Consider the following 16,955-nt stretch of genomic DNA (forward strand, 5'->3'; position numbering starts at 1 on the left):
TGCACGCGCAACAGAATACACATCCAGAACGTCTCAAAAACTGTAAGAAGTTGTTTGTAACGCACAGACATGCAGCGTATGTATTAATATTTCAGACAGGTCAAAGCTACATTCAGTACAAGCAAAGAGTGGACTGGGCTACATGTAGCTAGCTAGCTAGCTTTAGAGCGTTGGGTGTTGGTGCAGTCCTGCAGGCAGGCAGGCCGAAGGGTTAGTGTGAAAACAGCAACAGCTACAGAAACAAGAGAAAAGGAGGCTGGTCAGTTTTTACCTTCGGCTTCGTCTATATTAATCTTTTTCTGCTTTCTTTTCCCCGGAGCCTTATGCAGAGAGACAGAGTGGTTGGGTAAGGCCTGGCTGCTTGGGTCAGGGCCGGGCCCAGCCTTGCCATTTTCCCCATGGGGGTGGGCTGAACCGCCTTTCCTTGGTGGCCTGTCGTCCCCCTGGGGGCCACACGGAGAGCGGAGTGGGGCATTACGGGCAGAAGCAATGACAACATGTGGGAACCAGAGGTGCTGATGGTGAAGACGGTCATGATTCTGATGGTGAGTGGGTGACACACGATTCGCTGATGGGGGATGATTTTAGGGAATGTCACCGAATCGTTTGACCTTCTGTGTTTTACAGACTGTGGAGTATACACCACCTGGCCAAAAGGGTTAAGCAACCATTTATGTCATTTATGAGTATGATCCGCTGAACCAGAATCAGATACTTTTCAGCTTGATTGGTTAAGAATTGCTTTTTTTTGTATGCCAACAGTTCTGCTGAAAAGTTCATAGACAATGCTTTTGTGCATATAGCTATAAACACTTTACAGATAAACAGTAAACTATTATCACTATCATTAAATATTGTTATTTTCACTCTTATTATCGTTGTTATTAATGCTGAACAGAATTCATAAGGACTAGATTTTAAAGTGAATGGCTATTTATGTTCTCAGAAAATATTTACAAGAACGACAAAAAATATAGTTTTTGTCAAATACATAAATAGTTATCGGAAAAGTTTCTCCATTTTGTCTACAGAAATCCCACCTTAAATGTTCAAAGTTCAACGTCAAACTTTCAGATTTCAAGACTTAAATAGTGAATTATTTGTTGCCAATGTACGACATGTCTGGAGTGCAGACAAAGTAGAAAAAAAGCTGAAACAAACCAAAAAAAAAAAAAAAAAAACTAAACCCTGCATGGATGTTTTTTGTAGGTACGAATAATCGCGCTCCAGAAATACACATCAGAATACAATTGGGTAGTACGCCTAATTCTACTTTATTTTCTAAAAGTAGAAAAATAAACTAAAATATAGTAAAGAGCTGGAGACCTCTTTCCAGAAACATTTCTTCCTCTGAGCCACCAGACTTTAAGCTTTAGCCGCTAGCATGCTAACCAATGCTAGCGGCTAGCTCTTCATCCGATTCCGTTTCCAGCACAAGTTCTTAGTCTGCTTGAATTATTTTCTGGATGTGGAAGTTGCCTACAACAACAATAAGGACTCGCTGCCAGCTGCCTCTGCAGGCTTTAACCACACGACGAGTTTTACCTGTTTTGCTCTGTTAAATCAAGGCGCTACCTTTCATTTTGGCCAGGCGGTGTACGTCAAACACAAATCGAGTAAAAACACGTGCCGGGATGTTCCATTCAGACAGCCACAACGTTCCGCTTTGTGTGCTCAGCATCATCAACGGGAAAGCTCACACACAGCAAAACACCAGAGGGGAAAAAACTATCCGCTACTTAAAGCTAAACTACTGCCGGGACTAATGGTGAAGGAGGGGGAATAGATCTGTTTCCCAAAAAAAAAAACAGATCCTGGGAATTGCCAAGAGGATGATCAGCTAAATAAGGATTTATGATCGAAACCTGACAGCTGAAAGAAAGTCTATGTAGCAACCAGGAGCTGCCCCACCCCCCCAACTATCGCTGAAGATCTGGAGACCCCCCGACACCCAGCGTACGATGCAGGAGCTCGGGATCTCGTCGGCTGAAAAGGCGGCGTTGTTGCGGAAGAAAGGGAAAACCAGAAAGCAAAGTTGATGATGCGTTTGGCCACAGGCGGACCACATTAATGGAACATTAGGGGGGAACCTTGGCGCGGCTCTTCTTGCACCACAACATACACACAACACACCTGTGCGCATCCTTAACACACAGCGAACAGACATGGGTGGCTGAGGCCGCAGCAGGAGGGACACTTAGTATAGCGTGACATTATCAAACCAGGCAGTGGAGACATTCAGAAGGGTTACAGAACAATCAGGAACGGAGAGGAAAATTTGAAATGAGAGGCTGGATGGAGGAGGTCTTACTGTCGCTGACTGGTTTCTGCTTGTGGAGGCTGGAAGGTGGCTCTGAGCCGCTTTGAGTTTTTCTGGGGAGAAACAAAGCTTCGATTCATTCAGAAACCACAGAATGAGGGTCAGCTGGGTGTGACGCGTGTGTCTGTGCTTTATACCTTTGCCCACGGCGTTTTCTTCTATGTCTAACACAACTCGCAAACCATCCAGGTTGGAAATGGGAAGTCCAAGATCTAAAGGCTCTGACTCGCCGCGCTGCATCGCAAGGAAAAAACATTTGTTGATGCTGTTAGCGCCTTTTCCATTTTCAAAATGAGTCGCCTTACAACCACAAACCTCAGCGTATTTAGGGGGGATTTAATGTGATGGAGCCGGCCCAACACAGAGTAGACTATAACTGTGGAGCAGAGGAAAAGGGATGCAATGCTTACAGATTTGTTTAAACTAATAATACTCTGAAAACTGAGCCCTGCATTTGTAATCATCTCTCCTGAGTTTGTGGAGCCAACCTTTGCTACAATCACAGATAAAAGCCTTTCATGGGGTTTGGCTCTACAATCTTTGTGCATCTCCAAGCTGAAACCTTTGCAGATTGTGGTACATTGGTACCACAATCTGGTACTGATACATTGTAGCTCTGGTTGTTTGTGTCGGGTCGCCCTGTTTGGAGGTAAACCTCCAACCCCGTCTGAAGTCTTATGATTTCTTCCATGATCGCCATGTTTTTAGATCCATCTACTCTCTAATGAAATCTGACCAACTTTCAAGACCCTGCTAGAGAAAAGCCCCATAGCATGATGCTGCCATCACCATGTTTCCTGATATACACTGCAAAAACGGATCTAAAAATAAGTAAAATGTTCTTACAATTTGTGGGTTTTTTTCCTAGATTTGTCCAGGTAAATAAGATGATCTGCCAAGGGAATAAGTATTTTGACCCCTAAAATAAGATAATTAGACATCCTGCACTTGAAATAAGATGGAGATGTTCCTATTTTAAGTGCAAAAGTCTTATTCCATTGGCAGATAATCTTATTAACCTGCTCAAATCAAAGACAGATACACTAATTTTAACAAAATATTACTCATTTTTAGTTCCGTTTTTGCAGTGTAGTAAAACACACCGTGTGTTTAGGATGATGACGTTCTTCCACCACACAGTGTTTTTTGCATATAGGCCAAAGAGTTCATTGTTGATCCACATCTTTCCTGCCTCCCCTACATGCCTTGCTGCAAACTAGACTTCTTTATGCTTTCATTCAGAATGGGGGCTTTCTTCTTGCCGAATCTGAGCAACAGATTCTTCCACCTGAGCTGTGGATCGCCGCAACTCCTCCAGAGCGACAATAGGCATCTTGGCTACTTTCCAGATTAATCTTCTCTCGTTTTCCGTTGCTATCCCTGACCTGTCTGCTGTGCTCCTTGGTCTTAATGATGCTCTTTGTTCTCTATGAAAGCTCTGAGGTCTTCACCGAACAGCAGGATTCGTACTGGGATTAAATCCCACACACGATTGCCATTTAGAAACCTTCTAAAGTCCACTTGATCTTTAGAGGTATTAAAGAAAAGTGGGTTAAAAAGAAATAAATGCCAATTTGCTTTTATTAAACCCACTTCTCTACTTTGCGCTGCCTTCGGTTTGTTTTCGACCTAAGGTTGGTGGTTGTAACGTGACAAAATGTGCACAAATTCAACAGGTATGAATGATTTTGTATACTAGAACAGTCTTAGGAGATACAATGCTTACTATGCGTGCAACCAAGTCGGAAAGGTGGAGGCCATATTTGGCCACAACAGGCCTCAGGACCTCAGTTACTGGTTTAGTTGGCTTTGCTTTCAGACCCACGGAGCGGTTGATGGGGACCAAGTCTAGTCTGGGGGAGGAGAAAAACAAAACAAAAACACAGAATAAATCATGTTTGTGTGAACCAGGCTCTGTAGTCCCACATGTATCCTTGGTGTTGATGTGTTTTTTATATATATATTTACCTGAATAGGGTGCGTTTTTCTAGTCTAAGGTCTCGGGAGCACAGGGTCATACAGTCTTGGTCCAAAACAAGTGGCTGTGAAAAAAAGAAAAATTATTATATGGAGGCAGCTACTCATTCCTAGAAGATACATTTCTGTTTCGTGGTAAAAATTTTAATCATAACAACTCAAGTTGAAAAAAGGAAGTACAGCTAAACATTAAAGACTTCCCAAGAGTAAAAAAAAAACAACAAAAAACACATATTTGGGTTCCCCAATCCATTGTTTAATGAAAATATTACGGCTGATCAGTTCTACACTGCTAAAATGGAATAAAAATAAGTAAAATGTTCATAAAATTAGTGTATTTGTCCTTGATTTGAGCAGGTAAATAAGATGATTTGCCAATGGAATAAGATTTTTGCACTTAAAATAGGAACAATTTATCTCCATCTTATTTCAAATGCAGGATGTCTAATTATCTTATTTTAGGGGTCAAAATACTCATTGCATTGGCAGATAATCTTATTTACCTGCTCAAATCAAGGACAAATACACTCATTTTATGAACATTTTACTTATTTTTAGTTTTTCAGTGTAATCTTCTGCTTCCCTAAAAGGAGGACACCAACTCAAACACACATTGAGGTTTACCTTCTCTCCTCCTACTAGGAAAAGATCTATAGCTGCCAGGTTGATGCACAGCTTGTCACAGAGGCCCTGCAGCAGCTCCCTGATGGACATGCCGGGCCGAAGGGGCACCGGGCAACAAGAGCCATCCGGCAAGCTAATGTTACACTGCCTCAAGGGGGCGCTGCCTCCTCCACGTTCATGCTGGAAAAGAGAATGAGAACAGAAGGTTGCTCTTATTTGGTTATTCGCGACCCAGAAGGTGAAATGAATTTAACAATATACTTTAAAAGACATCTTCATTCACAAATGGTCCCGGTGAAGAGAGTTCAGAGAAAGTTTAACAAGGATATACCGGTGTGTACTGTCTATGAGTATTTTCCTACATTGGAAACTGAAGTAGAAATAAAATTAAATGTGACATTACAAACCGAAATAATCAATTAAAGCTGTAAAAGGCCCACACACCAGTAGAAGCTGAGAACATTATATGGTTAAATTAAACTAAATGTATACACGGTTTATTATTTGCTCCATGGCACAAGCCGAGGAGGCGAAGAAAGAAACCGAAGATGTGCAGAATGGCTTATGACACAATTTGCTAATACGGGTGTCCTGCAGAGGATAGTGAGGGGGACTGAGAAGGCCATAAGACGGTTAGCTCATTTTACTTCTGTAAAAAAAATTTACAGAAGAAAAATGAACCAAAATCTTTAAGTGACGTTTTTTAAATTCAAATCTGCCAAAAAAACTCACAAATCTTTCCCCTTTCCCTTTTAAAGAGAGCATTGACGTCAAAGCTGCTCCGTGCAAGAAATATGTTTCCATGAACCAATTATTAGCCCAGCTGATTAGATCATGATGACTCCCATCAGGCTGACCTCATTCTTCCCCGACCCCGGCATCCCTAGCTCCAGGCTGGCTCCTGAGGACAGGGAACCCTGGGACTCTCGACGGCCGTTGGTGCCAGGAAAATCTGAAGAGGAACAAACAAACAAGCAAGACGGAAAAAAACAAAACAAAACATAGATGAGACGCATCATGAGCAAACGCATGCCAAATGTAGAAATATCTGCTGACTAGATTCCAATTAAATGCTTCATCAGATAAGATCTTAGCGACACCACAGATGCAAATAGTTTTTTTTTGTTTTTTTTTAAGGAACGCCGAACCTACAAGAACATTACTGATCGTTTATCTGTCATCAATCCGGCATCAGTTTCTTAACAGATGTTACGAAATGTTCCGATTTTCCATGCGTGATCTTTTCTTGTTTGGACCAAACTCTCCAGAAGACAGAATTTATAAAAAGAAGAGAGGGGAAGGAAAAAAAAAAAAAAAAAAAAAAAGGGACTGACTGTAGTTAAAATCGGCCAGCTCTCGTTTTTTGGGGCCCTTGCCGAAGCTCCTGTTTCGGGACCAGGAGAAAAACATGCCCTTCTTCCGGTCCCCTGAATCATCCCGCCCGTCGTCGTTCAAAGATCGACCCGATTTGGTCTTCTTGTCCTCCTGTAAGACACACACTGATGAGTGCAGGCGGAGACAAAGACACAAGCAAACCGAGGTAAACGCGCGTTTCTGTTTCACTTAGAACTGCACACTTAAAGCCGTTTTCACACACGAAGACGTCCGGGGAGTCCGGGGCAAACACTCGCTGCTGCGTTACCTTCTTAGGAGTGGAGAGGTTGGAGCGGTCGGAGCTGGTGGTGCTGTGCTTGGACGTCGGGCTGTTGGGGATGTGATAAGGGTCCGGCAGCGGTCTGCCCTCCACCTCGGCCAGCATGCACTCCTGGTACAGACGAGACTTGAGGAATCGCGTGTAGCTGTCAAACTTCATCAGGTTGAAGATCTAAAGGAGTGTGTGTGTGTGTGTGTGGGGGGGGAACAAAGACGGCAAAACAATGAGAAGACACACAAAGCTGGGCAAAAAAAACCTAAAGACTAAGAAAGAGGTGAGAAAAATCATTCTGACGATTATATTCTATCATCTGAAAAGCAGCCAAGAGGTTCACAGCATCTCTGGGGGAACTGTAGAGATTTCACGGCTCAGGTGGGGAAATCCCCTGACAACTTTAAGTCTTGCACTCCACATATCCTGGGAAAACACTGTGGTGGACATCCAAGGCTGCACTTTACCCTTAAAGGCATACTATGCAACATTTTTCAGTTAATTAATGTGTTCCATACCGTTTTGGATGATTAAATGAGTCATTTCAGGTCGAACAAAGGTTTTCTCGGCCGCCCTGGGGGTCTGTGGGGGAAATACAGCACTTGCAATTGCAGGAGCTCACGGCCCGCACACACAGAAGTCTCGCTTTACGGCGAGAACTCCATGTGTTTTTGCCCTGCCATTCACTATATGCACGCGCGAAAGCAACAACAAAGAACCGCGTGTTAACGTCAAATAAACATGCAAGCATATCGAGTTTTTTTTAATTATTATTATTATTTATATTTTTTTTTTTGGAATGTTGGCGAGGCGGCCGCCAAGATAGCGCTGCGGGAAACCCTGATGTTCATACTTTCACTGTGTTATTCATTGTTTGTACTGCCGTTTTTTCCACTTTTCGTTGCGTTCGCCTGTCTGCTAAGCTCAAAACAACCGAGCCTGGCTTGATGGAGAAACCAGAACAGCTGAGCATCTTTACCGCAGTGCACTTTTACTTTCGCCCTCTGGGGGGAGCCTCGCTGGAAAATCAACCCCGGTTGCATAGTATACCTTTAAAACCCCCTTTTGCACTGTGGAACATGGTGGTGCAGCACGAAGCTGCTGTGATGCTGTTGAGAAGATGATATTAGCTGCTGCATATGGTTTGAGACCGAGGCAGAGGTTCTCCTCCAGCACGAGAACGGCCAGGGGAAAGTTCAAGGGGTAAAAAAAAAATGATTCACTCATCTGTAGCCTGTCTGACTCAAAATAGGAAATATTCTGCTTTTAAAATGAAATTTCCTAAAAAAAACAAAACAAACAATGCTGCAAGGTTTCTCGTCAATCTTGAGTTAACCTGTGTAAGCTCCCATTAAACTCTAATGTGTGTGCTTAAGTTACAGAACAGAGCATGTGTGGGTGTCTGACATGTAAGGAAGGGAAAAAAGCGTGATGGAGAGGATATCCTCCAGGCCTTGTGACTCTCTTATCAGAGTTTGAACATCTGAGCTTCGCGGCTGAAATCAATAGCGCTTTTCAGACACTTTGCCCCCTCGACAACATGCGTGTGTAAGAAGCCATTCAGGCCGGCGTTGCTCGACAGCGGGCAGAGATGAATGACTGGCCTTGTTTTGTGTGAGCACTCCACACTGTGTTCAGAGAGCACTTTAAAGGAGTTTTTCTTTTATTATTATCGCTTTTCATAATAATAAGAAGAAATTTGTCTTGAAGGAGGAGCCTCCTTTTTCAGATGTTTGGCTGCAATAGAAGAAAAAAGGGGGGAAAAAAGGAAAAAAGAGAAAAGAAAAGAAAAAAGGAGGAAAAAAAGGGAAAAAAAAGGAAACAAAGGAAAAAAGAGAAAAAAGGAGGGGAAAAAAGGGAAAAAAAGGAAAAAAGAGAAAAAAGGAAAAAAAAGAAAGAAAAAAAAGAAAAAAAAGAAAAGAAAAGTGTGTCGGTACCTGCAGCTGCTGCTCCTTGAACATGTCGGGTTTTGGCGCGTTGAGGATGTCGTCGGCAAGCTGGGCTTGACTGTCGATGTTGACCGGCGTTGTGGCTTTGCTGGAAAGGAAGCTGTTGTAGATCTCTCTGGCACGCTGCGAGAGCTAAAACAAAAAAAAAAGGGGGGGAAGAAGGTTTGGATGAAGGCGAATGCTCGGTCGTGACTCACCTAATTACTACAGGAGACATTTAAACAGATGGATGTCTGCGATGAAAGGTTGTTTTTGTTCTCATTTAGGGTCTGTTACCTGCTTGTTGTCGTTCTCAGGGACATGGCTGAAGAACTCACAGGCCTGCCAGAACAGGATGTTCTCCTCACTGAACTCCTTCTTTAGGAACTCCTGCAGCAAATTAAACGTGGATTAAAAACGTCAACAACACCGAAAAAACTATAACAATCGGTGGAATTCATGAGTGCATGACAGAAACTTTTTGTCTGTTTGAGATGATTCACCAAACGCTGCTATAACTACAGTGCCCGCCATATTTGTCGGCAATCTGATGAAAAGGTGTAAAAAGTCCTAAAATAAGTCCGTCTTTTCTTGCTGTGGCAGAGTATCCAACAACAGAAATGCAGAAAATCCTTTAAATTGATTTCATGAGTGTGTGTGTGTGGGTCTTATTTTAGGACATGGTTGTTTTCATAAAAAATAATAAGTACATTTTGGCACCTCGAACAATTTCTTTAAAGTAATCATAAATGGAACACTTGTTTTAAATTCTTCCTTTAGTTTTTGAAGCTGATGAGATTTTCTAGGAACATTTGGATTAGTAACCCGTGACTTTCTTTTTAATGGGGGATAAAAATCATGCGGTCCAGAGGCCCACTTGTGGCCACTGGCCACAATGCTGGAAGAGGACACGTGTTTATCTTGTCACCAAGCAGAGAGAGGAGGATGGTAAGGGAAAAACAACAACAATAACAACAAATAAATGGTCTTGTTGGGCATCTGAGGCCCTATCTACCAGCTTTTCTGTCCTACCATCGCACACGTAAACTAAGCTCTCCTGGGACTTCAGCTGGAGTCATCTCAGCTTCTCAGCCACACACAGATGGGTTTGGTGCTGACTCTTTGGTACGGCGGAGTACCTGTGATGCTGTGGGCTTCTGGTTAACTTGTTAGACTGTCATGAAACCATTGAAATATCCACAGGTCTGGTGTGAATTGCAGGAAACACTAACAAACGAGGTTAACTACCACTTTTTACACTTCATCGGTAGTTTTTGACAAACTGTGACGAACAAAGGCATTTAGAGCCATTGTGTCCTGAGCACAGGCTGGTGAGCAACGATCGGGGGGGGGCTGTTGTACCGAGAAGTAGCGGACTCCTACGGGGTCCTGCAGCAGCCGCTCGAAGCAGACGGCCCAACTGGCCACCCGCCTCTCGGTGTGGCGCCGGTGGCTCTGGACGCTGGGCAGGCTGGCGTTGCTGTTCAGGCTGTTGTCGCTGCTGCAGCCCTGCAGCTCCACGCTGTTCAGCTCTGTGTACAAAAAAAACACACATGGGCACATGGCATCACATCCGTGCACTCTTAAAAAACGCTGGAACAACTTAAAAAAAAAAAAGTTAAGGATGTGCAAATCAGTCACATATTGATTGAGCAGTCAGTTAATGAAAGGTCAGAATCTTCTTTATCATAACAGACAAGCTGAAAATGTTATGTACGTTATTTTTTCTGGCATGAACAGGGGTAATGGTATAATTTCTTAAATGTTGAATGGAGTGAATCCACATATTGTGCTCTAGTCATACCACATGAAGTTCCTTACACTGGAGCCACATTCACCCAACCACACCCACAAACACAATTCACGCACCGACGCAGATCGCTAGGCTATCCGGGGTTACCTAGGGGCAACGAGAGGAAGCTAGAATCAAACCCACAACTTTCAGATAGCAAGACTACTTTCCCTATTGATCGTTACATTTTCTGGTATGGCTCCAATCTGCTACGTCTATTAAACCCTTAGGAGATAAAACAAAAATCCAATTTTGTGGATATTTGAATCAGCAGGTCGGACCTCATTGGGCATCGGTATCTGCAAGAAAACATGCTAAATGGACTGAAGCTATAAAGCTCTGGGGTCGAACTCGCAACTTTTCTGATTGATTTTATTTTTTTACAGTTCAGCATGTTGTTTTTCTTACTTTTTTATCAATTGCAAAGCAAGATGAGCCCTGAAATGATTTTTTTTCAATGAATTTCAACTTGCGCCAGTATCATACCAGGAAAAATGTTGTTTAAACAATCAGTAGCAACCTATCATTATAAAAAAAACAGTCTGACATTAATCATAAAACGCTTCTTTTTTTTATCTCTAGCCTGTTTTCCTCTTGTTTCCTGCAGGGAATTTGCATCCCTTGAAAGCAGAGCGATTGCACCGGAACTCATTAGGCATCAATGTGTCCCCGCTCGATTCTGAAGCACAGGTAGGTCCCTATTCCCTGCCCTGTGAGACATTTTTCTGCTCCTGGGGTTCTCTTTTGCAACAAAACACCCAGACGCAGCGCTTTCATAAGTCCAATTAGTTAAAGCCAAGTTGCTTTTGTTATTCGCAATCTCTTGAAACCACCAAACCAAACCAAACCTCCTCCTGAGCTGCTGTGTTTCACTGCCACACAATATATCAGGCAATCTATTAGTTTTGATCCCAATATGTCGTGTGGCAGTATAACCGGATACGGCTTTGTCAGTAATCCGAGTAAGATTCTGCAGAAAATGCACAAAATACCCGGAGAGGTTCTTTTCTTCAAGCGTGATCTATTTGAGAACCAGAGGGTGAGAGTGGATCCCTGCAGCTACCTGCTGATCAGGTCAAAGACGGTACTGTCTTCCCAGAAAGCTCGAGTGAGCAGAGCACTTCTGCTTTTTTTTTTTTTTTCCATTTCTACCAAGTCAGTCAATATGTTTTTACCACCAATATTCATCTAACAATTAACACAAAGTTAAAAATATATATAAAATTCTTTTTCTGCTCTCCTGATGTTGATCCCATTTGTTTCTCCAGTTGATTACCACCAGTTGCAAAGAAGGAAAGGCGCTCCTTACTGCATTATTTGAAATGTGTGAATCTGGCACCAATGCTTAGATCCTCATACGGCACAAAGGCCTGTGATTACATTAGATGTAGACACGGCGCACTGTAAAAGGATCCACACCCCTTAAACCAGGGTTGTCAAACATACGGCCAAAAAAAAAACATGTACTTTGTTTAATTGAAAATATGCAGTTCCTATATTGTCCACGAGGGGCGCTGTGTTTTAATTAGCAGATTAAGCTTCAGGTGTGGAAAAATTCAAATCATTTCTTAATTTTTATCTGTTTGATGTATTTTTTGTTTTGTTTGTTTTTAAGTTCCAAAAAATGTGAATAAATGTTTTTCAACATTGTATAATCACTGTGATCAGTTCTTATGCATAATGCACATAGTAAATGTTTAACTGAGTAAAAGTATTGTTGAATTTGCACATACTTTTCTTAAAAACGCTGAGGTTATTCATAATATATTGTGTAAAAGTGAAAATAACTTAATATAAAAATCAACAACAAGTCCACATTTATTAGTTCTATTTAATATTGCAATGAGTTTACTCGTGTGGCCCTCTTGAGATCAGATTAAGCTGAATGTGGCCCCTAAACCAAAATGAGTTTGACACCCCTGCCTTAAACCCTTTGACATTTTGTCACGTTCCAACCACAGAGTTCGGTGGATTTAATGAGGCTTACAGGCTACAGCCACTCTGGAAAAATCAGACAATTGTAAAGAGGAAGGTGAAATGATAAACGGTTTCCACATTTCTTTGAACATAAACAGTGTGGCGTGGACACATGTAAATGGCATAAGTCAACAGATTTTCCTACTGTTCAGCTGACCTCTGGAGGCAAATGTACATTTTAAGTTGGGGAAACAGAGTGAAGGAATTTTGAAAATAATGCATTATTTAGCTTAAATTTCACAGCGACACACTGCTTTGTGCCAGTCTACCAGATAAAAGCAGAATAATAGAGCGTTCCAAGGCACCGCCGTTTTTGAAAACTGTCTTAATATTCGAGCTAGGGATTTTTTTGTCAATAGATTCGTGCATTTTTCTTCTCGGCAGACTCTGTGCTTGTTTTTCCCCACTGCAAAAACGGATCTAAAAATAAGTAAAATGTTCTTAAAATTAGTGTTTTTGTCCTAGATTTGAGCTGGTAAATAAGATTATCTGCCAATGGAATGAGTATTTTTATCCCTAAAATAAGATAATTAGATATAATGCACTTGAAATAAGACGATGGAGATGGGTTGTTCCTATTTTAAGTGCATAAATCTTATTCTATTGGCAGATAATCTTATTTACCTGCTCAAATCAAGGAAAAATGCACAAATTTTAAGAACTAAAGAATTTTTAGTTACATATTTGCAGTGCCACCGCTGCGCTGCGTTTTGTTCGTTTGTTCCTAACGTTTAGCTGCGATCAGGAGGCAGGACGGAGGCGCTGAGAATAAGCAGTAATGAGCTGCGGGCCCGTCTAACAGAAAGCGGGCTGCTATGTTGAGATAAAAACCAAAAAGGAAGAACAGCCAGAGGGAGGACGGCGGCAGTCAGGTGCCCTGAACAACACCGATACTGTAAATAAAAATAGAAGGGAAAAAAAAAACAGTGAAAAAGGGAGAACTGTGCCCTCAGCTAAAGTCCTCTCTGACTAAAAAAATTAAAAAAAGCCCAAATCGGGGCGATCAGTGGACGGTTTCAATGTGACTTCTGCGCTCTATTTCCTTAATATTGTTTTCTATTTATCAGTGACAGCTTTGGCGCCGGCAGCTTGAAAACCAGTTGCACCGAATGACGATCCTCATCCACACATATCTCAGCACAGTTCTCCTCAAGGGCAGATTAAAATAACCTCCTGAGGCATCTGCTTAAATATGAATGAATATTTATCACTGTATATAAGGGGAGAACATTAATCTGTGTAAAGCCGTCCGTGCTGTCTAAACTAGGGGCTCTGGTCGGCGTCACCGACCCCAATCGCACATCACAGAGACGGTCCGATAAAACAAAGTTCTCTCCAAAAAGTCAAGCTAAAAACTATATTAAGCAGCAAGCCTTACGCACTATGTCATATTATTTTGTCCTATGATGATTTTCTTCTTTTTTTGGGGGGGGTTCTCTGTCGGCGTCTGATCTTACCCAACAGCGGATGTTTCTATAAGCCACACAGGAAAGAAACCACAAACTTTCATGACTTAGACGGTCAGTTTGTGGGTTTTCTCATTAGCATGTAATCTCTTCAGAGCAGCGGTCCCTCGGAAATGAATCGTGACACACGCAGCCTTTCTGCTTCAAAATGTTTGATTCAAAACTTGTCGGACGTTGTTTAACGGGGGAACATTTACAAAACGTCAAACATCACTTCTTCACTGCAAAAAACGGATCTAAAAATAAGTAAAATGTTCTTAAAGTTAATGTATCTATCCTTGATTTGAGCAGGTAAATAATATTATCTGCCAATGGAATGAGTATTTTAACCCCTAAAATAAGATATTTCGACATCCTGCACTTGAAATAAGATGATGGAGATGAGTTGTTCCTATTTTAAGTGCCAACATCTTATTCCATTGGCAGATCATCTTATTTACCTGCTCAAATCAAGGACAAATACATTCATTTTAAAGAATATTTTACTTATTTCTAGTTCCGTTTTTGCAGTGTTACGGAGAAAACTGGCTACATTTAATTTTAACGCTATCATTGCGCCTTATAAAAGCATAAATAACCCCGGACCTGACCCCCATGCCGCTGTGTTCATCATAACCACAAACGTCATTGTATTCTAATCGGGTTTTATGTGATAGACCGACACAACGCAGCAGCACATAATCACGCATCGGAGGAAAATGGATACAAGCGAATGGAAAACTGAAGAGCGTGTGACGTGGATTTGTGTTCAGGCCCCTTGAGTTTATAGAACCAACTTTTGCTGCAGTCACCATTGGTGTGTGTCTCTAAAGAGACAGAAATTTTGCTCATTCTTCTTTACAAAACAGAACCAGCTCAGTTAGAGCGGATGGGTATCGTACTGCCACAGAACCTCCAATGTATCTAGGACTTGACTTTGACCCCCAGTTGCATTATGGGGGATGGTGTGCCATAGTTTGTCAGCTTCCCACCACTCAAAGTGTTTAAAAAAACATTTTCCAAAAACATTTTCCAACTTTCTGAGCCCCCTGTAAGGCTCCTGGCCAACTGCAAACAGGACATCTTTCATCTTTCTCCGACTTCACATACTCCGTGTTACTCTATCAGATAAAATCCAGAGAGAAATATGTGAAATATTGTGGATGTAACTTAAAGGTGGGGGAAAAAAATATCTTATTTAGCCTGTTTCTTAAAGCCAGAGCTCCAGCCAGCTCAGCTTAAAGGACGACCGATGGACAAAATAGGTCGAGTCAGATCGAGTCAGGTAAACAATTCAATTCAATTCAATTTTATTTATATAGCGCCAAATCATTAAACATGTCATCTCAAGGCACTTTACAAAGTCAAGTTCAATCATATTATACAGATTGGGTCAGATTATACAGATTGGTCAAAAATGTCCTATATAAGGGAACCAGTTGATTGCTTCAAAGTCCTAACAAGCAGCATTCACTCCTGGAGAAGCGTAGAGCTACAGGGAGAGTCATCTGCATTGTTCATGGCTTTGCAGCAATCCCTCATACTAAGCAAGCATGAAGCGACAGTGGGAAGAAAAACTCCCACAAACTTCCAGTTTTAGATTATTCTTGTCTACATTTTTAACTGTGCAACATCTTACAATTGGCTGAGACCCTTTTCTGTTACTGTAATGAATGGAGAGACAAGGAAAGGTGTTTAACGGCCAGTACACAGTAAAGTGAAACGCCTCAACATTTAATCATCAGCCACAGCATTAACGTTCCTCTTAAGCCTCAGTCAGTATAGTAACTCAGATATTCGCTACGCAGCCTCCACCGTTCGATAAGTTTTATTGCTCCTTCTCGCTCTCTAGATTTTCCCTCCAGTCGGGAAAACGAGCTTTCAAAGCTCCTGCTGTGTCCTCACCTGGGTAAAGCTGGTAGGAGCCTGTGTGGTGCCAGCGGGGCAGGTATCGAATCCTTTGGGGTAACCAAGCCCCTCCATCCATAATCACCCTATCAGGGCCCCCCCTCCCCTCCTCTCCCCTCCCTTCCCCTCCCGCTCACGAGCTCAAACACGGCAGGCTGAACAAACAGTCCAATAAAGGGCACAAACAGCTGACATCACAGGGAGGACGAGACTGAAAAGAGGGGGAAAAAAGAAGAAAGTGTGGAGGGAGAGACGCTGCCGTTGGTTAGCAACCTGGACGACAACCCGGGGAACCACTGAGAGAGTCGGGTCGCAGCGTGCGCACACACACACACACACACACACACACACACACACACACACACCTGCATGCACACGTACATACACACAGGCACCGGCCTCCAGCCAGGTAAGTGATCCAAGTGCACACAGGCCTCAAGATAATAAATAATTCAGAGTCGAGGGAGGGGACTCTAAAGCACAAACGTCACACAGACACACACACACACTTGAAGCGCAGTATTGATGAAGGGCTTGTTAAAGGAACGCCACTACCGAGACTAATGAAGCCTGAACCTCAACCCAACCACACACACACACACTAGAAGCAGGATAAAATTATCTCAGATCCAACAAAGATCCAACTTTGTTCAACCTCCACCACTGAAACTATTTCAAGTCACCATAGGAGAACTAAGACAAAACAGGAACCTCCATAATAAAGATGGTTCAATAATAATAATAATACATTTAATTTATACTGCACTTATTATCGAAAGATCTCCAAGTGCTACAAAAAATAAATAAATAAATAAATAAAAATAAAATATCTTAAGGGAACCAAAAGCTTTGCTAAAAAGAAATGTTTTAAGGCCTTTTTTAAAACACTCAGTGGACTGAGGTGCCCTCAAGGTGTCAGGGAGGGCATTCCACAGATGCGGGGCAGCAGCACAAAATGCCCTATCTCCCATTGTCCCTTAGGACAATGGGAGATAAAAAAAAAAAAAAAGTGTGGTACTAACACATGTCAGGCTCCTGTTATTTGCAGAGGTGGTGAAATCCAGCTTCAGAAAGTTAAAACCCTGCCTAGCTTTCCTTCATGCGGTTGACTTAACCAGGTGATTTTAGTCCCTGCCTCTGCTGAGGAGCTGGGAATGCAGCTACTGAAACTGGATTAGCCACCTCTGCTTATTTGTGACGGCCATCAGATAAATTCAGGCGGGTGTGTTCAGAATACTAGCAGACAGACGGACCACATTTACCACGATTAGTGTGCCTGATTAGTGAGGAGTCCAGGTGTTCCCCAGGGAGCTGTCCTCTGCCTCTCTCTCTTCTCCTC

At 42.3% G+C, this 16,955-nt stretch overlaps 1 protein-coding gene across 3 annotated transcripts in view; it reads right to left on the reverse strand.

Annotated features, from left to right (window-relative positions):
- Nucleotides 1-16,955, reverse strand: part of rgs12b (regulator of G protein signaling 12b) — a 72,703-nt gene that overhangs the window by 2,784 nt on the left and 52,964 nt on the right. For 2 of the 3 annotated variants that reach the window (XM_036137188.1, XM_036137189.1), the window contains exons 7-18: nucleotides 9,857-10,026; nucleotides 8,792-8,884; nucleotides 8,504-8,647; nucleotides 6,564-6,746; nucleotides 6,256-6,406; nucleotides 5,779-5,873; nucleotides 4,922-5,101; nucleotides 4,289-4,362; nucleotides 4,047-4,173; nucleotides 2,458-2,554; nucleotides 2,312-2,373; nucleotides 272-443 (exon numbers count right to left, since the gene is read on the reverse strand). In XM_036137188.1, coding sequence (XP_035993081.1) covers nucleotides 272-443; nucleotides 2,312-2,373; nucleotides 2,458-2,554; nucleotides 4,047-4,173; nucleotides 4,289-4,362; nucleotides 4,922-5,101; nucleotides 5,779-5,873; nucleotides 6,256-6,406; nucleotides 6,564-6,746; nucleotides 8,504-8,647; nucleotides 8,792-8,884; nucleotides 9,857-10,026 — 1,548 coding nt within the window. The remainder of the gene's footprint in view (nucleotides 1-271; nucleotides 444-2,311; nucleotides 2,374-2,457; nucleotides 2,555-4,046; nucleotides 4,174-4,288; nucleotides 4,363-4,921; nucleotides 5,102-5,778; nucleotides 5,874-6,255; nucleotides 6,407-6,563; nucleotides 6,747-8,503; nucleotides 8,648-8,791; nucleotides 8,885-9,856; nucleotides 10,027-16,955) is intronic. The other variant, XM_036137190.1, reaches the window with a different exon arrangement.

Source organism: Fundulus heteroclitus, chromosome 5, assembly GCF_011125445.2.
Source record: "Fundulus heteroclitus isolate FHET01 chromosome 5, MU-UCD_Fhet_4.1, whole genome shotgun sequence".
Taxonomy (NCBI): Eukaryota; Metazoa; Chordata; class Actinopteri; order Cyprinodontiformes; family Fundulidae; genus Fundulus; species Fundulus heteroclitus.